Raw genomic sequence first — 22,570 nt, forward strand, 5'->3', positions numbered from 1 at the left:
ATGCTGCCCGAATTTCATGGTCATGCAGGGGACAGCGAGCTCTGACTTCCTTTTCCTGCCCCTTGGGGTAAGGGAAAGAGGCAGTTCAGCAAAAAACCCTGTAAAATACACATGGAAAACCCTACAGTCACTGGGAAAGGGGACCCCGCAGCACTTTTGCAGAACCCCTCCGATGTCACCTTAAAGTTAAGAAATGACTACGTTGTGTGTGGTTGTCACTTTCTTTTTGTTTAATTTTTTTCTTTTTCCTAGACCCTGCTCGATGGTTTTACGTGTATCAGAGAGGTAACATTTATACCAGTTTGACTATATCGGTCATATAATTTTTGTAGCAAAAGTTTTCTTTAGCCAGGAAAACAGATCCTCCCTTCCCTCCAGGCTCAGGTTGTTCTCCCTTTCCACGGTGGCAGCAAACAAAATTCAAGGTGCTTAAAATCCATCTGGATCTTAGTGGGGGGAGCAGCCAAGTCCCCTCTGGTGAAGGCAGTCCCAGCTTTCGCCCACCCACTGAGTCCTTCTGTGTGTCCACTGCATCACTTGACGGGCTAAGTCACGTTCTTACCTGTTCAATTACTCTCCATTTGAAGTTTTAACAAGGTACGAATAGGAATTTTCCAAAAATCAACAGAGTGAAGTGATTTTCTAACCCTCCTAGTGAGGTTTATTTGCAAATTCATCTCTGAGCAGCTGCTTGGAGGAAAGCACTTGCCCAAAGGAAGGTTTTCTGCAGCATCCCCATGGAAGAACAGTAAAGCACCCGGCAAGCTTTCAGTAGATCTCCACCCATTTCCAGAAGTTGTTTCCCTTATGTTTCACTTATAAATGTTGCTATCTTTAGGTGGGAATAAGCAAGGAAAACAAGAATGAGTGGTTATTTCCAGTGATAAGTAATTAATGCAGTGTCTGCAGAAACACTGTAGTGTAGCATGTTGTGTAGCTTATGTTCAAATCACTCTGCCTGGTGTTAGTTGCGTGCCAGAAAGACGTTTTGCTTGTACCTGTGGCCTCGGAGCTCCTCCTTGTTCTGAGTTTAACACTGTTCTAGCTTCTCTGGATGTATCAGTGGAAGAAATTAAAGGAGTAGACATAAAGGAAATTATTTATACCTGACATTTTGCATATATCATTGGAAGAATTAGCCAAGAAGTGCTAAAATTCTGCTTTCTTTCTTTTTTTTTTTTTTTTTTTTTTTTTTTTCCTTTTTTCCTCGGTCTCAGGACTTTGTTCAATGTTGGTTCTTAATGTAGCTTTTCCTGCAGCTGGTGGTGGCCCAGGTTGATGTAGGCAGCACAGCCCAGCCAGGCCTGCCTCTGTGTGCAACAAGCTGGGCATTGCTGCTTTAGTGGGGAAAATAGAGCTGAAAGTCTAAGGAGATTCAGGAAAAGGGAGCTCCATCGATCCCCTTCTGCTGTTTTATTGGCTGGAGAGTCCCTTTGGCTTGGAAATTAATCTTTCCAGCCAAGACAATAATAATAATAATAATAATTTATTAATAAAGACTGTTAAAGTTTAATTAAATTCATTTAATATTTGATACTTCAGTAGGTATCTGAGTGTCATTTTTATTGATCTATTCATGAGCAGATTTTACTAAACCCTTTTTTTAGGGTTTGCAGATGTGCAGGCACATGTTTGTTCGTTATCTGAGCTGTTGTTCTGGGATCCTCAGGAGGAACAAGCCTGTGGCTTCTTCTCTGTCTGCCCCACTGGTCTCATGGATTCCTGTTAGCCTGACTGGGTTGCATACAGCCTAATCCTTAGCTTCTGTCTGGGTGGAAATACACCAAAGTGCCAGGAATTCTGCACCCGTCCCAGGTGGCGGAGCCCTGCAGGTACCAGCCGTTTGTTTCCCCCTGGCAGGATCTTGTTCCCATGAGGTCTGTCTAGGCAGGAATTCTGTCTGGAGATGGATTTTAAAGATATTGTGGATAAACTGCAGTTATTTTTTTCTGCAGGTCCTTGCTACTCACGCATAGCTAATCTTTTTTTATTAAAAATAAAAGGCAGTCTAATAATTCTTGCACATAATTTAATACCGTTCTGCTGTATTTGTAAAATTACCGGTTTCATCTAACACTTGTCAGTTTTACAATTAACACTTGGCACATTAGCTGTGGCTTACATTCTAGGAGTTTTTTGTTTAACCAAACATGAATTTATTATAAGCAGAATATTTTCGAAGTCCTCCCCCATTCTTGTGCAGCCTGGCGTTGCATGGCTTCACCTCACAGCCTTCAGAAGCTGGGGTCATTTGCATTTTTATTAAATCATTTCCAGCTTCCCTTTAAACTCTTTTAGGCCCTGGGTTGTCCTTAGCCAGCCCTAGGGATGCAGGGAGGCATCACTGCTGCTCGGGCACCAGGCTCTGGGAGTGCTGCGGTGTCTTTAGGCACTTCACCAAGGCGGCTGCCTCTGGTGCAAGGGCTGCTTGTGGAGAAGCAGCTGCTGGCCAGAGGATGGATGGGCAGGTTCATAAATTTGGGCCCAAGGGTCAGTCAAAGCCACAGCCAAAAAAGCAGCTATGAAAAAAATAAAAAATAAAAAAAAAAAAAAAGCAGCTATGAAAAAAAGCTGTTATTGTACACAACTTGAGCGTTGTCTGTGATAAATTTAATTTGTTCCCCTTAGGCAAAAAGGACTGTTGGATCTCGACATTGATCAGATGTTTTTGTATGGAAATCGGGAGCTCATGACTGCTAGATGGTGTCCTATCAGCACAGGGCCTTACAGGGACTCAAATCGTGCCCTGCCCCACCACCCGCCCCTGCTGGTGCTTTTTGCCAGGCGGCTCTGGGCAGTGCCTCCCTTTTGTTGTCTTGGTTATGCCGGACAGTGCTGGTGGTGTTTTAGGCTCAACTGCCAATGAAACAACTTTTTCTGTACCGTGGCAGATAAATGTACCCGTGTCCATTGGAATGGAAAGATCTGGGAAAGTGAAATAGTGCAGCAGGTCATCCTTCTTCAAATTAAGTAGATTCACTGTCTTTAACATGGGACTAAGTCCCTCTCTCTGCTTCGGTGATATAAAGCAGTAGGCAGATGTGGCTGAAAATCTGTTTCCCTCAATGGTGAGACTGTTTTGTCAAGAAGCACGTAGCTGTACAAGACAGCTTTTACATGAATGGGCTTAAATTACTCTGGTTTATCACTTGGAGAAATGCAAATTGTGTTCAGCAGAGCTTACAGCAGTGAAAGACAGGCGTGTTTGCAGACAAAGTGTGGAAATCTTCAAATTGTGAAGATAACAAAGGTTAAAATTAGAACAGATATCAAAGGATGTATAATCCAAGTCTTGTCAAGTAATTTCCAAAGTGTATTCAGTTAAAATATTGATCTACTCTAATGAAAATTCATTCTCTGCTCTTGAGCAAGCAGAAGAGAAATTAAATGCAATATCTTTCATTAGCAGCAATCCATAAAATATGCATGTGCATGAAAGGGCATCAGGAGTATTTTTCTTTGTGAAGTGAAGCCACTATTTATTTTGTTTGATACACAGAATGTGCCTATCCGATGGCCTTAAGCAAACAGAGATGATTTTTTGCCCCCAAAATGTAAACTTAATCAGTTATTCTAACCTGGACCTACTTTGTAGTAAGATCACCGCGGGTGCTTTTGCCAGCCCCAGGAATTCATACCCTGCTATTAAAGCAGCCATAAAAATATGCCCAGGGCAAACTCTATACCTGAGAGTGCCATTTCCCCTTTCTCCAGCCCTAAAAAAATCCCGAGCACACCAGTGTGAGTACCCGAGCAAGTGGTGTCCCTGCCGAGCTGCGTGTGCTGTCTTCAGGCTGTGCAGGGACCATGCACATCCCTTGTGTTATCCACACCCATCTGGGACTGTGCACTTGCGAACTGAAAGAGAAGAAGGTGTAAATTGTTTAAAGCCGTGCCATGCCTGTTTCCCCCATTGAGATCTCTCCAGAGGTTAGTCAAGCTTTTACCAGGACGAAAGCCAGGAAGAACAGGACATTAGGTAAAGTATCTTAACACCATGCTTTCCTGGTGGAACTGTACATCTCCACGTGTCGTTGTACAGCCACTTTTACTTGTGCTCGTCACTATAAAGCGAGAGCCCTCTGAAGAAAAGAGGGATGTTTGTAAGTGTGGGGCTTGTACTTCATCCAGCGCCATCCTGGAGAGCTGGGAGGGCCTGAGCCAGTGCGGTAATGAAAATGTAAATAAGGGGAAATACAATCTGTGTGATGAAAGGCAGTGGTAGATGGGGAAGTGACAGTCTCCTTTTTAACCATTGAGATTACTGTGGGTAATTTGGTGGGTGTCAGAGAGCAGAAGATAAAGGTTTATAAAAACTGACTTAAAACATGAGACAGAAACAAATAATGACAGAAACCTGCTGGGGGGGGAGCAGCTGAGTTGGAAGGGATGGATTTGCCCTTAGGGCTCTGCAGGCAGGTCTTCCTGGCCCACGGGTTGGTGCCAGAGCCAGGTGTGTTCGCTGGTAGGGAGCAGGGATGGAAGAAGACGGTGCTGAGGAAGGCACAAAGTTTAAATGTAGGCACCTGACAGACATGAGGGAGGGAAGGTTTGGTCTGTGAGGCCTTTTAATGTGAAATTAATCCTAAAAGAAGAGTTTTATCTTTTAAAACAGATTGGTATGATCATGAAAAAACACAGACAATGGCTTTTTGTTAGCAAGTGATAAACAAAAGGACCTAAAAATTCCCTGTAGTATTTATTTTCCCCACTGAGGTGCCAAGAAATGCCCAGGACTGCTCTGTTGCATCGGGGCGTGTTCCACTATAGGAACAATTTCCCCCTTTTACATACTGTAAGTACTGGAAAATTGCTGTTCTGGTATTGTTTTGAGTGCCCCCTTGGCCAAATCTAAAGCTTCTCATTTATTCATTTTTATTTTTTTAAGTTAAGTTGCATGATATTTCCTGTGGGAAAGGAAAAAGGAGCAGAATGCAAGGGTTAACCTGCGGGCAACCATCAGATCCTCTTCAGAGGCAGAGATTAATGCCGGTTCTGGAAGAGAAAACACGGAAAAAAAATAGAGCATCCTTTTAAAAGGGATTAATTTTTTATGCTTTCTGTTTTACATTCTGTTACAAAGAAAAGCAATGCATTTCTCAGTATGGGAAAAGGAAGGGACCTGCAACAGTAACGTGGCTTAGAAATACCTGCTTTGTGGGCCCAAAGCCCGTGAACCAACTGTAGGAACAACTTGCAGGGCAAGCTGAAGGAGATGAGTTGCACTCTTTTGAAGTAATGATTCATTGTGTGAGGCTAGTACTATCAAAGACAATACGTCCTTATTAAATTAAATATTTATCAAATCATATTTTATTTTAAAATGTTTGGGGAAAAAATTGCAAATTCTAATTTTCGGTCTACTCATATACAGGACATCTGGGTAAGTCAAAAGAATGAGCTTTGAGCTGTAGTCCCACAGATTTTATTTTTTTAAACTACATAGAGCTATTGAGCCAGTTTTCCGTGAGTGAGACCTTTCTTTAGTTATTTGGCTTTAGAATAGAACACAAATTGCAGTAAGTGCCTTGGAAAACTGGTTGCTTAAGAAGGAGGTGGTGGAAAATAAATGGCAAATATACACATAAAAATTAGTCATCTCGAAAACCTTTTTGTTAGGAGTGTGACTTTTCCCAGATGGACCTTTCTTGCCTCTGTAGAAACAATGTGACTGACCACATCCTGGGGGGTGCAAATAAAATATGAGATTAATCCCCCAGGCTAGCTCCCCTTACTGGCCTCGCTGCTTCTGTGAGCATGCTTAGGTTTTTCTCTTTGAACTATATTATAGGATATCAAAACTAGATAGCCAGCATTTTACTCTTGCATTTTACACTGAGATTGTAACGAATTAAGAGGAACTCAATAGCAAATGTCAGTGGAAGGCTGGACATCCTCAGCTGGTTACAGAGCAGAGGAAGGCTCAGAGCCCAGCTTGCACATACGCTGCCAGCGTGGCTTCTGGCAGAATAAAGCAACAAGGGTCAGGGTCCCGTGTGAAGTGCTTATTGCATTGCACGGGGGGCAGTAGGGAAACACAGGGGAAGGAGTCTGGGCTTGTGAGCACCTTGTGAAGGACTTTGGGTAGTTCACAGTGAACCAACAGTTAAATAAGAAGGTGTTTGCCATGCAGTGTCTGCATTAGTGGTGACTCTCCTAACCTGGCTCCTTGCTAAATGGTTTTGTTCTCTCCCTTTTTCTACTGCTCATTCCCTTCCCTCATTCTAAGGATTTTTTTCCCCACTGTGTTTTTCTCTACAGCTTTTTTCCACATTCTTTCATTTTGTGGCATCCGTTCTCGTTCAAAGAAAACGGGCTTTTCACCTTATTTCACATTATCTGTGCTTCTTCCTCTATCAGACATCCCTCTCCATCTCCTTTCTCTAACAGCAGTGAGAATTCCTAGACTCTGTGTTCCCTTTGCAAGGAGAAGGTGCCTCCTTCAGGTCTCTTCATGCCCCTTGCTGCTTTGCAGTCACTTTTTCTGCATCATAAATGGTCGTGATACTCTCATTCTATGCCATGCTATTATGAAGCCTCTTGCCTTTATTCCCCTCCAGTTTCCCTAAGACCTCCAATGAGACATATCTCCTGCCTATATATATATATAAATAATCTCTTCTGTCATGTACATAAGAATTAATGAAAGTCAATCTGCACAAGTTTCCATGAGGTACCTCATGGAGCTGTATGCACTCTCCTGACTTGAACTTGTGTAGTTCCATAGGAAAATTTGAAACCAGAATGAACATCTTGAAGCTGCTCACGGTGAATGTGCCGATGACTGCAGCACGTTTAATACTGCAATAGGATTGTGTGCTTGAAATCCACAAGGCTTCAAATCAGTGTGCACTGTTTGACACACACTATGACATTTGTTGTGAACTGGACAAGCACAAGAAGGATTTCACTTCCTCCCCACCTCTTCCAGTCAACAAGGGAGCAAGTTCCATTCTGTATCTTAACGATATGTAGATACGCAAATGGGCTGTGGTTTACCTCATGTCAGCCACCAGATTTCTGCTCTGCCTTTGGAGAGCTGTGCAGAGTCACTGATCTCCATCGCTTCTCTCTGGTGCTGACTTCATGGTTCTCATTGTTGGGATAGCCTCTAACTACTGAAAGGGCTGAAATAAACCATGGCTGCAAACCCCAGATTTCATCCCAAGCCCCTTTGGATTTCATGTATTTCATGTGTAATTAAGCTGCTCTGTCTGTGTGCTCTGACCTCTGTGGTGAGACGTAGGCCGTAACTCCAAGCAGGTCAGAAGAACCAGCTGCAGTGGCACCTTCCCTGGTGTGAAAGAGCAGGCAGGGGCACGGCAAAGACTGCCCCGTGCTGGACAAGGGGCCTGCACTGCTCCAGCCCCACACGTGCTGGCTGTGAAACCCCAGAGCCTGGGGACAGGAGGACTGATCATAACCCAACCTGATCTCACCAGTATTGCATTTGATTTCTTAATCCAGAAATAAAGGACCAAGGTTAATTAACCATGATGACTCACTTATGTGTGTCCTTCCTTAATAATGTTCACTTGTAAGTACAGAATTTATTAATTTACAAAAGAATAGCTTTGTTATGGTCTGTTGATTCCCTGAGCCAGTCTGCTCAGAATTCATGCCTTGCCTTTTTTCAGTGACTCCATTTTCTTGCACGCTCCTAGAGCAATCCTTGTCTTTTAGCAAGAACTACTATATTAGACTTGAACCTACCAACCTAACATGTTTTCACAAGGCAGATATTGAGTTGTTTTGATGATAATGTGTGATGTGTAGTCCATGATAATGAAGCAGTCGATGACCACTTTAATGAAAGCAGTTTGAAGAGGAGTACTAGTTTTTATGCCAAATGATGTGTGGATGTAGATGAGATTTTTATGTCAGCTGAAATCTGCATCTGGTCTTCGAAGTTTAGATAATCTTAATAATAACATACACTAAGCACCTCTATGTTTTTGGGCATTACCTGTGCTGCTGCAGAAAATGACTTGACAGGCAAAAAGGCAACTCGGAAAAGAGGTGAGGTTAAGATATCCCAGGATGTGATATGTCGCAAGGGTTTTTCTTACTTGGGGGAGAGTGATCTCTTGAAGAAAATACACATACGTATTTTTCACTGCTTGTCAGTTTCCCTAAAACGCCCTTATAGATGCAAGCTGGTGTTATTCCAGATTCAGCAGCAGTGGATGTAATTTGAATTTCTCCTAGGAGATTTTTAATAATATCCAACAGACTGGTTAGTGTTAGGGCAGAGGTTGGACTAGGTGATCTTGGAGGTCTCTTCCAACCTAGATGATTCTGTGTTTCTGTGAACGTGACCTTTAGTGTCTCCACTATTAAGCATTTGGGTTAGTGTACAGAAGAGTTTCCCTCTCTGTTTACCCTTAGTGTAAGGTCATTGTCTAATATGCTTAAGCATGTTTGCTCTCGTACTTATATTTGCACAGCTTTCTTTAAAGCGAGTACTCTGAAAGGCCTATTTCTCAGCGTTGTTTCAATATTTAGACAGGAGATATCTGGTGTTGCCTCTTGGAGCAATGTATCTGCTGCCTATCCTTCTGTTCCCACCATCGGTTTTGGCTCTGTGAATGGGGTGCCAATTGGCAGCCCCAATAACAAACATGAGCCATTGCTTTACTCATACGGCTTTTATTTTGCTTTCGAGAGGTTGAATACAGTTATACAGATCAGTTCCATTGATGGTTTCTTTTTTTTCTCTGTTGCTCTTGAAATCCAATCTGTCTTGTCCATCACGTTAACAGACTAAAGGCAACAATCAACATAAATATTTTCCTGTCTTCTCTTTCAGATAAAATTGAAGATGAATTAGAAATGACTACGGTGTGCCATAGACCCGAAGGACTGGAACAGCTTGAAGCACAAACCAATTTCACGAAAAGAGAACTTCAAGTGCTTTACAGAGGATTTAAAAATGTAAGAACAATAATGCAGTGAACTAAGTCTAATATGTATGTATCCCTACCAGCCTGAACTGCTCAGCTGCATTATCATTCCCCCACCAAATATCAGGAGGTTTGCACTATATCTCTGCTGCCACAGCAAAACGAGCTCATGATCTCCCTCACCATCTAATAATTAAGTCACCATAATCTGCCTAAAACTGGGTTTGGATGAACATTCAGCACACAATACTCATTAAGTTTGTTCCCTGTCAGTAAACACACTTGCAGTTTCCTCAGCTGTGTCTGTACTTCACAATAATCTGAAAATGTTTTCATGTTTGTTTATTTAATTCTTGTTAGTTCCTAATGCTTGAAGATGAGTTACACTGTTTGCTTGTGATTTGTTGTTGCTCAGGATTTTGTCCCCCCCCTCCCCTTTCCCTAGCTTGGAGAGTTCTTGCTCTTCTAGTAGGATGTTATTGGAGCACGTGAGGACTACAAAGGCAAGTAGTGAACAAGGCTGGAGTAGCAAGAGCCAAATAGACATCAAAAGTAAATGAATATCAACACCGAGGGGATAGGAGAGAGCAGGTTTAGGTGAAAGCAGGAAGCATGCCAGCTGGCACAACTGCACGTATAGAACAATGCTGCGCTGGTCTTTGTCAACCTCAACCGCAGTCAAATTCTCCCTAACATGGTCTCTGCAAGTCTGTGAACCTCAACTTTTAGGTCACCTGCTGCTGCCTGTTAGGGACGCATCATCATAAATAGAAACAGGAATTTTGAGGCTATGTGGAGCAGGTGTTTTGTGGACCCTGAAGACTGAATGCTCATTACATGATTGCCTGAGGGTCTGGATTTAGTCACACAGGTGTTTTGTACCAGGTGATGATTTATGATGATTAATAGATCAGTACTGAACTAGCCCAGTAAATATAACGTCATTTGTAAGTTGCCTTATAGGACGGTTGCACTATGACAGTAGCTGAAATACTGAAATGCTGATTTTTATTTTTTTTCTATTTTTAAAATTTTTTTCCTTGCCAAAATAAAGCTGAGATATGTTAAATGGGTTTTCCCACAAGGAAACCTACTAGACATTGAAGGGAGCCTTTTGTATTTTTGACGCATTCTTGGAATTAATTGAATCCCATCTCCCATACATACTTGAATTTCCAGCCAAGACACAGCACAGCTCTCCGTGTTTTTCTGTTTGGTTTGTGTGTTGTGTTTCTGCAGGCTTGGCTGGATGTAGGAAGTCATCATTTTATGTGCAAAGTTCAGTCTGACTACTGACTGACATTCTAAAACCTCTTCATGCTTTGACCAGTCAGTAATAAAACACATGGCTTTTAACACAGAGTTCAAAAGGTTAATGCATGGTATAACACGATATGACCACCTTCAGCAGGGACAGAACTCAGTGCTTTCTTAACCAGTGTTTTGCTAGGATCTCTGCAGCACCTGCCTTGCTTTGCTGGCTGGGAATCCTCCCCAGGAGAGCACTGCTCTGTGCTGAGCGGAGGAGCTGGCTTTGCCAGCAGCCAGGATGCAAAACAGACAGCTTCAGCCTTGCAGCTCTCTGCAGGTCCGATGTTTACCCCTTGCCCCTCCTAATTTTGGTATCATGCAGTACCAGAGGCATTACCTCCCAGGGCAAGAACAATGATAAACAAGTGCGTTTAACTTGTGACCTAAACTCGTTTGAAAGACCTCACCAAAGGTCTTGGTATTAATTGGGAGTGCTGGTAAGATGCTGTGTTATCTCAAGTTGTTAGGAAAAGCAATTTGTTTTCCTCCAGCTGCTAGGCACACAATATGCATGAAGCTTTAATATTTAAGATTTAAATTGAAAGGGCAGCTTTAGCTTTTGTGGCCTATAAATCATGGTTTCAATGCAGTGAGTAATTATGCACAGTAGTCAAATTGTCTCAGCTGTTACCATATTTCCTATTGTACCAAACCATCTGCTTTTTGGGATGATGTTACAGTGCCATCTGGAGATTCAAAATCCCTATGGGAGTGTAATCATTTTTTCTCCCTAGCTTGTACTTTCTGCTTGCTCTCAGGGATCTCACAGGTCCTATTTAATCACGAGGCAACACCTGGGTTACCACAGGGCCTTTTACAGGCACCTGGAATGGACACGGGGAGAGCAAGGTCCCTCTCAGCCCAGCTGCAGTCTGGAGCTACGCAGCCTGGTGTAGCCTCCAGACTAGCGCGCTGTCTGACCAGGGCCCTAATTCTCAATCCTTTTCCTTCCTAGCATTCTTTTGTCTCCAAAATCCATTTCCCTGTGCCCCACAAGGCTGGGACCATGCCAGGCAGCGTGGCCACAAGGTGTGTTGGCTCAGGGAGGTGCCGGCATGCAGGAAGCAAATCTCTGCTCACCTGGAGCGCTGCAAAGCACCTGAGGGAGGTTCTGGTCTAATACTGCTGGCAGCACCAACCGATCAGGGTACAGCAGTTGTCAGTTGCTTGAACAGAAGAAAGTCCTAAAAATATGTGATTTCTAGGGTAGAAAAGATGTAGAAAAGATGTGGAAAAGATGCTTCAGAGTTTTAGAAAGAGTCAAATGATTCTAACCATTCAAAGTTGCTGATAGGCTTTTCTATGTGCAGTTGGTTTCTGCAGCCAGTAAAGCTGCTCAGCAAAGAACTGAAATGCTGTTAAGGCTGTTCTTTCTCACCTGTTCTTTCTCTGTGTCATTAAAAATAAATGCTGGCCATTCACACTGCTCTGAGAGCAAATCCTGAGGCACAAAATGAGTCTCTCCGTACATCCTGATGCGCACCCTGCCCCGGGAGCTGACCCCCCAGGGTGCCCAGGCTGAGTGAGAGCTGCTGCAGGAAGGCGGTGAGGAGGGGAGGGCAGGATGTCCTCTTTGGTGGCAGCCAGGGGTTCTGCTGGAATGAGCCATGGCCTCGGTCTCTTCCCAGTGTGTCACTGGTCTGTCTGATGTTTCTGCGCTGGGCTGATGGAAGCTTTCACCAAATTCAGATTCTTAGCTGCTCCACCAAAGCAGAGCATGCTAACCTGGCGGGCTGGCCAAATGCCCCCTCTGTCTGTGCCTTCCTTGTCCTTTCCAGTTATGCAAGGGTGCTGTCTTCCAGTATCTCCTGATGCCAGGACCAAAAGGACTCACTTATTTTGGCAGATCTCCCCACCCCAAGGTGTGTTACACAGAACAGTCTGTTTTGCACCTCGGGGTTAGCTGCTGCCAGGCTGGAGCCAGCTTGACACGAGGCCTTGGGGTTGACTGCTTTGGCTGTCGGTCTGTAAGAGCAAGATAACTGAAACATCTCAAAGCAGAGCCCTGGGTGGATCCTGCCTTGATTTAGCTTAACAAAACAAAATGTGATTGTTTCTGTCTGTAAATCCATCAGAAGAGAGAATTATTTGAGCTAAAAAGCAAAATTGGCATGAACTGGAACTAGAAGAAAGTTTCCACTCCCCAGAGAAGTGAAGTTTGGCATCAGCTATGGCATAGGAGGGAGGAGAGTGAGAAACTATTTTTAAGATTAAAATTGATAAATTGGCGATTAATCAAATGACCACCAACAGCAGAGGTTTGGACTCAGTGATTCAATACATCCCCTCTAGACTGTTTCTCATGACATGTTATTTGGATTAAGAGCATAAATGTAAAAGGGTTGGGATCTTTCTGGAGTTTTCTGCTTGTTTCAGGAGAGTGTGTGCTGTTAGAGGAAATGGCTGCCAGGGATACTTTCCTAATACTAAATCAGAAAACAGCAAACCAGAACAACTGAGGGACTGTTGGAGATGTTCTGACTTTTAGTGCAAATATTGTAGCAAATCTGCAGTGAATGAGCATAGTGTGAGATGTAATCGTCTGGAACAAGTCAGGCTTTCGGAGACCAAGCAGTGTGAGCAAGGTGGGGGCTCTGACATTTTCGTAATTTCCCAAGTATACCCATGTCTCTGGGAGAGCATGGGAAGGTGAATAAATATATGGGATGTTTATTTGCTTAGAGATGCAAATCTGGATTCTGGAGGCTGACCACAGGAAAGGCTGTGGGCAGGTAACTGATGCTTGCAGTTCAGCAAAAGCCGTCCCTCTGAGCACTCCTTGTCCCGCGCAGGCTGAGTTAGGCAGGAGCAGTCCGATGGGCAGGTTACGTTATGCTTAGCCCCCCTTCAGCTCTGCTGATCATCCCTGCTCGGCTGCGTTGCACATCTTTGGAAACAATCAATGAAGTTAATTTCTGATTCCAGCAGAAGAAAGGACAACAAGTACATTTTTCTTTGATTTTTTTTCCTCATAATGTGGTTTCAGCTCCTTTGTGGTTTTAAAAGAAGTCTAAGAAGGTAGATTCATATACGTGGCTCGTGCTGTCAGTGCCAATGCTCAATCGTTAGGTTCTGGAAAATGCAGGGGTTTTCTGCCCTTGACAACAATATAAGAAAAAAAAGCATTCACATTTTGTGCAAGGCATTTTTCTAGAATTCGTAGGTTAAAGAAATGAGAGATCTGAAATCTAACCCACTGCTGCCGAAGGAAGGCTTTCTGTATGCTAGACTGAAGGATTGTGCTTTTTTGTACTGCCAAGAAATTTTTCTTGAATGAGTAAACCTCTGCTGTCTGCAGTGGAATTTAAACTGGCACGGAGCTCACCTGCTCCTTCTCACAAGAGAGATTTCCTTTGAGTCAGCTGTATTAAGTTGTGCTGTAGCACTAATGAGGCCTCTTGAGCATTATTTGACTCTTACAAAACAAAATTGTGATCAATTAAGTGCAAATGAATTGGTACTAGCATATGTGTCTGAAAGCAATCCAGTTACACAGAGCTAAGCAGGGTGATCAATGCCAGCACTGCCTCTCCCCAGCGCTCCTGGAGGCTTGATGCGAGCGTTTGTTTGGCTTCCAGATGGAGCATCAGGAGCAGTAAGGATCAGGTGGAAACTCAGAAATCGTGATCGGGCCTGATGATAACTGCTACAAGAGGCCCCTCCGCCGTGAGGAGGCCCACAGCAGCCTGCCTGCTCTCCTCAGGCTTGGGCTCATGGGTCACTGGTGTTGGCTGCAGTTCTTGGCGATTTCTATATTCATATTACCCAGACGAGAGGAAGAAATGCCTCTCTGTGTCGTGTGCAGGCCCCTGAAGCTTGGCAGAGGCCCAGAGTGAGCCTTGGGGTGGTTCAGCGTTGCTGTGGTCAGGAAGGAAACTTCTACCCGTGACTGGATGCTGTCTCGTGACAACAAAACTAGAAAGTTTTGCTAGTTTTCTGTGCAAAAGACAAGCTGAGGTCTGGTCCTGCAGCCCCTGGTGGTGGATGCCCCAACCAATCTTTTCAGCCCCTTGCTCTGGAGCAAGCCCTGCACGCTGGTGCTGGAGGAGGGCGGCCCCAAGGAGGGCAAGCCCGCAGTGTCTGGGCGTTCAGTGCGACGCTTGAACCAAGCTGATGGAAGGGCAGCAAGTGAAGGATAACTTCAGGGCTTTTCAAGCAACAAATTCACCTTTATTTAGCTAAAATCAATCCCAAATCTGTAATGGCTTTCTACCCAAATGGCAGGTCGAAGACATCAGGATCTCTTCTGAACTGGGGGAAGGAACCCGGTCTAATTGTCCCAGTTCAGACAGGCATGGATTGTGTGTGGGTAAGGAGCTGCCTCTGGTGTTACCTAAGGTACCCCTCCTTGCTCCTCTTCTGGGACTGTGCAGGATAAAGCCATTTCTCTCCTTCATTCTGTCCTTTTCCTTGGTTAGTGAATGCACATCAGCAGAAGGTGATACTGGCAGATCAGAGGCTTGAAAAAAAAGCACTTTTCCCTTTATAGGCTTTTTGTAGCGGAAGAATTCCTTGTCAAAGTCCTTTCTGTTCTTAAAAGATAATCAAAAGAACTCATGAATAAGTAGTCAGAGGCTTGAATCTTCTTCCAGCTTTCTGTGCCACCAATTCAAAGGGATTTTCTTAAACTCCCTAAGTTTGCTCATCCCGCACAGAATCACTTGTAAGGCTACCGGAGTGAGCACTTGTCTGCCTCTGGTCTGCAGCGCAGGGTGCCGTGTCTGTGCTCTTCAGGGCACGTGTTGGCCACGGCTGAGCAGTGGCACTTGCTGCCAATGGGATCGGACACCTGCAGATGGGGACAGAGCCCGGGTGTCTGTGCCAGGCGGTGTTTCTGAATGCAATAGAAAGCTGTCTCTTTTTGTGCCCATCAGCCTGTGCTCTGCGAAGGGTCGGTGCCATGGTTAAATGGCATTTTGCTCCAGTTCAGTTTTCAAACTGGTTGATGGGTACAAGTTGGAGGAATGGCTCAAGGTGGCTGAACAAAGGAGAAAGCAGCTGTGTTCATAACCACAGGGCTGGAAACTTCCCTCTCTGTTTTGGCACAGTTTTCTTTGACAGACTCCTTAAAAAAAAAAAAAATGGGGTTGATCGGGCCAGCTCCCAAAGGGCAGCTGAGGTTCCAGACCTTCCTCTGGGGTCAGCTGGGGCAGGCTCAGAGCTGTGTTTTGGAGGAGTGGGGTCCCTTTCCCTGGGCGAGCTGTGGAGCTGGCACCAGCACAGCGGGAGGGGGTCAGGAACTGAGCTGGGTCCCCAGGCTGCAGTTGTCCTCTTCACTTGCACGTAACCAAGCTAAACTTGTTCCTGAATTTACTTGAGTTGCCCAGAAAAACAGGTTAAAATGTTGTGTTCTGAAGCCTTATACTTGTAAGCTTTTTTGCAAGAACTTGCTGCTATGTGCTGTTAGCCTCCATGGAGCTGGTGTCAGGGCAGCTGGCTACAGTCTTATGCTGAAGATTAATGAATTAATTTATGTGGAGGCAAAGGATGGGGAAGTGTTAGCTGGCAGTAACATCACTTAGAATTATTAGATGAGGGCTTCGTGTGACAGAAGGCATGAGCTACCTTTCCAGGTTGTCTTGTAAAACAGGAGCTAAACACTGCTGAAAACACTGTTAAAAATGTTGGTAATGGTGAACCAAGTCTATGAGATGCTTAAGATGAAATGGCAGTCTGAATTATTTTAATTTCTTCAGCTGCACAGCTTGTGCATCCAGAGCACTGTGGGAACGGGGATGCGATTTGTGTAATTGCTCTCTTTGGGCTTGTAGAGTTTTGCAAATGAACCTTTACAGATCTGGGGTGGTTTTTTGATTATTTTTTCTTGTTTTGGTTTTCCAACAGGAATGTCCTAGTGGGGTTGTTAATGAAGAGACATTCAAACAGATCTATGCACAGTTTTTTCCTCATGGAGGTAAGCAGAGTACTTTGTGAGGTTTATTGAAGCATGCCTTAACATTCATTATGGCCAACTGGCTGCAAAACTACTATTTTGTGCTAGAAATAAAACTACTTCAGATAATCTGTGCTAGAAAAGTTAATTGAGCCTAAGGTCTGCAGGATCTTAAACAAAAACACAAACAGCAGTGGAAGAAAATTTTAGGCCCTTTGAAAAGTTATTTCACAAGAGTATAGACAAACTCACTTTGGAGATTGCTAGTTGTTGTCAGCCCTTTATTCTCCACTAAGCCGCTCTACTCTGAGAAGGAAATTGGGGATTGAGTCTGTTTTCTGTATGGACTTTCTGGGCAGCAGAAAGGTATATGCCTTCCCCTCAGTGTGCTCCTGCTTCCCTGCTGTTGGACTGCTGTGCGTGTACTAGCTAGCATAGAAGGATTTCAGACCTCATTTTGGCCTGCAAATTAATAAAAACTTCCCTGACATCTTTGGTGCAGTTCTTAGTTGATGTGTGAACACCTCACTACTTGAAATGATCATTGCTGATGTTAGTGTGACTAAAGCAAGGTCACTTCGTGCACTGGAATATTGAAGTATTGCATTAAAATGCACAAATTACATATGTTCTTGCCTTTTAAAGCTGTCAAGAATCTGTATGTTCTTCTAACTGGTTACGGCCTGTGGGGATATTGTTCTCCAACTGAATGAAATAAGCAATGGGTGAGCAGCTCCCCCACCCCTCCCTTATGGTTTGTGAAACCTCAGTGTTATAAATTCAGAGGTATCAGAGTTCTCAAAGACTGTCTTTCATTTTTATGGCTTGCATGGATTATCTTGTGCATCCCAGAGACAGTGAAGTACCTCTGACTTACTAGAAAGTGTCATCCTGGCTGTGATGTTTCTGGTACACCCTGCTCCTCTTCTTGACAGGTTTTTGGTTTTGCAAATCTGTCACTGGGTGTTACCAGCGGTCTGGTATTTCTTAATGTGTGTTATATGCTATTGAAAAGCACAAAACAAAACAAAAGCCTTCTAGTTTAGCATTTTATATAATCAGTTTATCTTAATAAAACTTATTTTGTAGGAGTGTCCCACTAATAATTCTGTGCTTTTTCTGGTAGAGCTATTTTATTTCTGAATCCTTCTCTTAAAAATGAAGTAGCTAGTTGTTTGTTTTTTTTTTCCCTCAAGTCCGAGGTATTCTATCTTTATGGATGACAGTAACTTAAGTATATAAGTTTTCTGCACACTTTTACAGTTCCCCAGATTTGAATAACGTGGAATTATTTAATGATTTTGTAGAGATGGGAGCAAGGAGGTGCTGGGTCATTCCACCTGACTGCGGGCATAGCGCAGGGCACCAGGCTTCCCACAGGCACCCATACACGGCCTGGGGAGACTTGGGCTTGACTGATGCTGTGCTCTAAGGCTGTTCAAATAGCAAGGAAATAATTATGTGCATTTAATGTCAGCTACTTCCCTCTTCAGAAGGTGGTCTGTAGTAACCCAGAGTGCTGTGAGTTGCGGAGAACAGGCCAGTAAAGGTCTTAAGGTCACACCATGATTTTATTTTTCTGCATACCATTACTGCTTTCCCCGGGTAGCAGCTCGCCTTCATGTGGCCATAGGAGCTCTTCGTCTCAATAGAAAAGATTTTCTGAACCCATCACCTTCAGATTGGAAAGGACGAAGAAGTCTCGGATGAGATTGGTCTCTAACAGCCGTGGGCCAAACTCGTGTTACTGGAACTGGATCCCGCTGGGGCTGGACAGTCCCTGGGGACCTCTGCTGTATTTCAGGCAAAGCAGAAGGCAGAGGAAGGAAGCACACACGATTCAGTCCCTCTTCTGGTGCTGTTCCTGCTTCTCCTGCTGAAGCTTGTACTACATTTGCCTCAAGATGCACTTACATGCTGGTTTTTGCTGATTCTTTCAAGCACAGCTCTGTGATCCAGATCATGTCCACCATAATACAAGATTTTGCATCCAAGGCTGTTTTAAGTGTGGTGGTGCAGGGTATACACGAGTCCGTATTAATACTTACTAGCTCATAGAATATCTGGCAATAATATACAGTTTGTTTTTATCCTGAAAGAAAACGAGGTCGTGAGTGTTGCTTACAGTATTAGAGTATAAGGAATGAACTGTTGTACTGATCAGTGCCCTTTGTGTTTTCCAGATGCTAGCATGTATGCCCATTATCTCTTCAATGCGTTTGACACTGCACAAAATGGCTCAGTGAAGTTTGAGGTAACTGTTGTGCATTTTGTTTTCTTGCCTCTCCTCTCCACCTTGTGTTTTAGCTTCTCCATCTGTTTTTCATTGTAGGTTGGTAGGATTTCCTATGCATCAGAGGTCTGGCTGAAACCAGCTGATTTTTAAAAATCTCATTCCGTTTAATAAAGGCTTTTAGTGCAGACGGTGTTGCATGCTTCCATTTACTGAACAAGCATACAGGTCATGTTAGTCAGTGCCACAGGAAATATTAATCCTACAGGGAGGAAGTGCAGAGATGTATTTTGGACAAAACATAGGTCAAGAATGGTCCTGTATGGAGAGAGACCAGTGGGTGGCACAGATAACGTGGGTGTCAAAGAAAGGCCGGTAAGTCTTGTGCTTTCTGCAGCTACCATACGTTGCAGGGTTACGTTGGTATGTTCCTGGTACTACATATTTTTTAAGCTTATTTGAGATGTTGAACAAAGCTTTCAGCTAGCTGGTTCCTAAGGAAAGCCTAATTCATCCCATAACTAAAAGGCTTGTGGCTACAAATAGCTGTCCTTAGAGCTCAGACGCCTAGTGGTAGGGGTGCAGGTGGCAACAGAGGGAGATGCTAAGTCATAAACTGGTGAAGAATGAGCTTTGTGGTTTTGAAGGCAGTTTACTGAGATGATAAAAATGGAAATCATCAGCAGTCCTGCTTTTGCCACCAAACAGCCAAGATCTTCATTAGTTTCCAGGTGCAACTGAGGAAATTATTTATCAAATGTAAAGCAGGAATGTTGCCACATGCATATGTGCATCTCTGTAGCGATGGCTGCAGTGGGAGTTTTGCATATGGCAGCTGCTCAGGAAAACGGTAAGAGACTTCCAGAAACCTAAATAGACTACGACACAGCAGAATTCTTAGGCAAGTATTAAAAAAAAAAAAAAGTGCTGAGCTTTCCTTCCTGGCAAACCTGTCTCTTTAGTGATTGTCAAATATAAGCATTTTGTCCCCTTCTTTTGTATTGTTCAGCAAATCTTAATTCCTCTGAGCCTTGGTAAAAAGGAACAAAGTGGAGCACTGCCCCATGCAGAGCCAACAGAGGTAACATAGGGAGGACTAGGTACGTTAAATGAGGTACCAGGAGTGGTACAGTTGTTTTAGTTTGAAGCTTGCCTCCTCGACTAATAAATCCCTATAGCGGTGCTGCTTGTGGTGCCTGAGCCATTGTGCAGTAGAAACAATAAATCAAAGTTATTGGAAGCAATAACTTCACTGTAAATGAAAAATACAGTTAAAATGCTGCATCCCAGGCTGAGCAATTAGTGGTGGGAATCGCATCTGGTCAAATCTGTTGTATTTTGCCAGAGGACAAAACCCGAGGCTCCCTGCGTTACAGAGGAGCCTGGAACCTTTCCATCCCTCTCAAGGTGGGCACAGAAAAGCTGCTGGATCTTCCTCCTCCTTTGTCCCATCCACACTGCTAGCACGCTTGGGCAGGGGGTAGAAAACATCAGCTCCTGCTGCTGCAGTTGGAATCCAGCTGTGTTTAACCAGCAGGCAGCAGTCTGCACGGCTGCTTCCTGCAGCAGCGCATTGCTAGGAGGGGCATTGCACTGGAGCATCTAGCGATGCTCTTAAAAATCAGACGTTCTCAGCCACGCCTACATCTGTGCAGAATTTAGAGTTTGGAGATGATAAATGTGGATGGGTAGCAAGGAAGCGGTCCCAGCTCCTGGCTTCATGCATCCCGTGCTGCTCCTGGCAAGTCCAAGCAGTCGCTGCTGTGATGGACCTCGGGACCTCAGTCTGCCTGACTGGGGCTCGGTCTTCTCTTAAGCCCTCACTGTTTCCAAATCCCTTGCCCCAGGGCTCGGGAGATTTAAGGCTGCAGCACCTCTTAGGTCTTCCTGCCCTCTGCGCCTTGCTCAGCTGCCTGATCCATTTCATAAGCTCAGCCTTCACAGTGGCTGCAGTTGAGTAATTGAGGACTCTAGGGGTTTTCCTAGTCCCCTCAGACACGTTTATTAACACTGCTCTGGTCATCTTATGGGTGGTGCCGTGTCCATTGAGCATTGAGTTCAGTCAGAGGATACATCTATCCCAAAAAGATCCATCTTTTGACTGTCATTATGAAGAAGGTGAGTTAGAAAAGGATGTTAAGAAAAATTCTAATTTCTCTCTCTGCCTTGAACCAGGATTTTGTGATGGCACTGTCCATTCTGTTGCGGGGAACAGTTCATGAAAAGCTAAGGTGGACATTTAATCTGTACGACATAAATAAGGATGGCTATATAAACAAGGAGGTAAGGCTGCTTCTCACATGTGTGGTTGATTTCTGAAGAGCTGATTTCTGTTGCATTGCATGTTTACTTTTACATGCAGCTAATTAAATGCATACGAGACTGGACTTGAGTATCTGTGCCTAAGTAAAACGCAGTGATCTTGCTTTGCATGATTTTTTAGATGTGTGTTTCTTTTCTTCTTCTGTATTATACTGCCTTGTAAGCAAAATCTTGCTTGCATCTATGAGCAATGCAACCTTTCTGAAGGGAGGAGGGTGATGGTGACAGCAGGTACCTGAGGCATGAGGAGCTTCTGGCAGTGCTGGGAGGATGATGTGGGCTCTCCCAGAGCACTGCTTCAAAATCCTGTTATCTGGTTTTATTTTCTTGTCTTGTATTGCTTGTTCCCACCGTGGGAAGCCTTGTTTTTGAGCATGGAAACCTGAATGTTTTGCAAATACATCTCGGTCTATTTTCTCAAAACCATTTTGTGTACCTGGAGCATTTGCAGTTCCTGCTGCTGGTCACTGAGTTGTGCCACAGCTGGGGTAAAGCATGGAGAAGAGCCAATGTCCCAGTGACTGCCACAAAGATCCCTGGCCTCCTGGGAGGCTTTGGGACAGGGTTGGTGCTGCAGTGCTCAGGACCAAGCATGCCGCTCGCAGCTGAGGACCACCCCCAGGAGCTCCTATGTCACAGCACACGTCCTGCAGTGCTGCCCAGCCAGAGGAGGGAACTGGGCACTGCAGGAGCCTCTGCCACAGCTGTGGCAAAGCTGCAGTGCTTGGTTTTGGGATTAACTCATATTGGTTTTGGGGTTAACTCATATCTGTTGATGCATCTGTCTGCATGCACATGCACAGGCCTTCTTGGGAGTGACAGCAGCTATGAGCTTGAGGTCTGTGCTTTTCCATAATAGGAGAGGTTGAAGAAAAGGGCAGTAAAAGAAAGAAATGTGCTTTCATTTCTACTAATTTTCCTGTTGTGCTTTTCCTGTCATGTCACTACTACAGGAAATGATGGATATAGTAAAGGCAATTTATGATATGATGGGAAAGTACACGTATCCAGTGCTCAAGGAAGATGCTCCGAGGCAGCACGTAGAAGTGTTCTTCCAGGTACTTACTTGATTTCTGATGATGATTTGTTAACTCTTGAGCTCTTCATTGATCTCCTTTACAGTAAGGTTAGTCCCAAGCTGATATCTGTTCCCCACTATGCGTGCCAAAACAAACCCTAGCAGCTTTCCAGCCTAATTCAGTGTCTGCTGAATTCCAGAGTCCAAGGTGTCCAGTTGTCTTAACCCAGCCCTTTGCAGTGGGATATAATGAATCCAGCAAGTCTGGAGCCTCTGCACATCATAGTCCTTTTGTTTCTTCTCTCAACTGCACGTAAAGAGAGACAGGGATATGGGTGCTGGTTAGTGAGGCTATGAAAAAATAAATGATGTAATATGGGCAGAGGTTGCTGTATATGTTAAGGAGGAAATAGGTGGTGATGTCCTCAAAAGTTCTCCAAGTACCAGAGTAAACAAGTCCTTAGCTGTCAGCAAATTTAACCAGTGACACTGAGTCTGTAATCTAGGCTTGTCAAGGGCCCTAGATTTATTCCAGTTGCATCAAATGTTATTGTATGTAACACTGCAGTGTTATCTGTCGAAACAAAAAATGTTTGTTCTTATTTTGCAGAAAATGGATAAAAACAAAGATGGTGTTGTAACTTTAGATGAGTTTATTGAATCGTGTCAGGAGGTAAGGACAAAATTCTAACTGCGATGAAAGGTCTAGCTCATGCCAGTGTTTGTTTTCACTTTGGACAAACTCCATTTGAAGGAGATGTTGCTCAAGATCCTGGGTTTCTTTTGCTCTCTGAGAAAAATAAGAAACATTTTTAAGATCGGTGGTGCCTTGTGAAGCAAGCAACTGATCAGGGAAGAGGGTTGGACTGACTGCAGGAAAGGTCCAGTGC

The 22,570-nt window shown here is 44.1% G+C and overlaps 1 protein-coding gene across 5 annotated transcripts in view; it reads left to right on the plus strand.

Annotated features, from left to right (window-relative positions):
• Nucleotides 1-22,570, plus strand: part of KCNIP1 (potassium voltage-gated channel interacting protein 1) — a gene marked incomplete at both ends in the record, with an annotated part of 371,918 nt that overhangs the window by 347,700 nt on the left and 1,648 nt on the right. For 4 of the 5 annotated variants that reach the window (XM_084295178.1, XM_084295180.1, XM_084295177.1 and 1 more), the window contains 6 exons: nt 8,810-8,934; nt 16,059-16,128; nt 18,291-18,361; nt 20,516-20,623; nt 21,616-21,720; nt 22,291-22,353. In XM_084295178.1, coding sequence (XP_084151304.1) covers nt 8,810-8,934; nt 16,059-16,128; nt 18,291-18,361; nt 20,516-20,623; nt 21,616-21,720; nt 22,291-22,353 — 542 coding nt within the window. Of the gene's footprint in view, nt 1-252; nt 286-8,809; nt 8,935-16,058; nt 16,129-18,290; nt 18,362-20,515; nt 20,624-21,615; nt 21,721-22,290; nt 22,354-22,570 lie in introns of all 5 variants that reach the window. The other variant, XM_084295179.1, reaches the window with a different exon arrangement.

This window comes from Netta rufina (assembly GCF_964035555.1).
Source record: "Netta rufina genome assembly, chromosome: 14".
Taxonomy (NCBI): domain Eukaryota; kingdom Metazoa; phylum Chordata; class Aves; order Anseriformes; family Anatidae; genus Netta; species Netta rufina.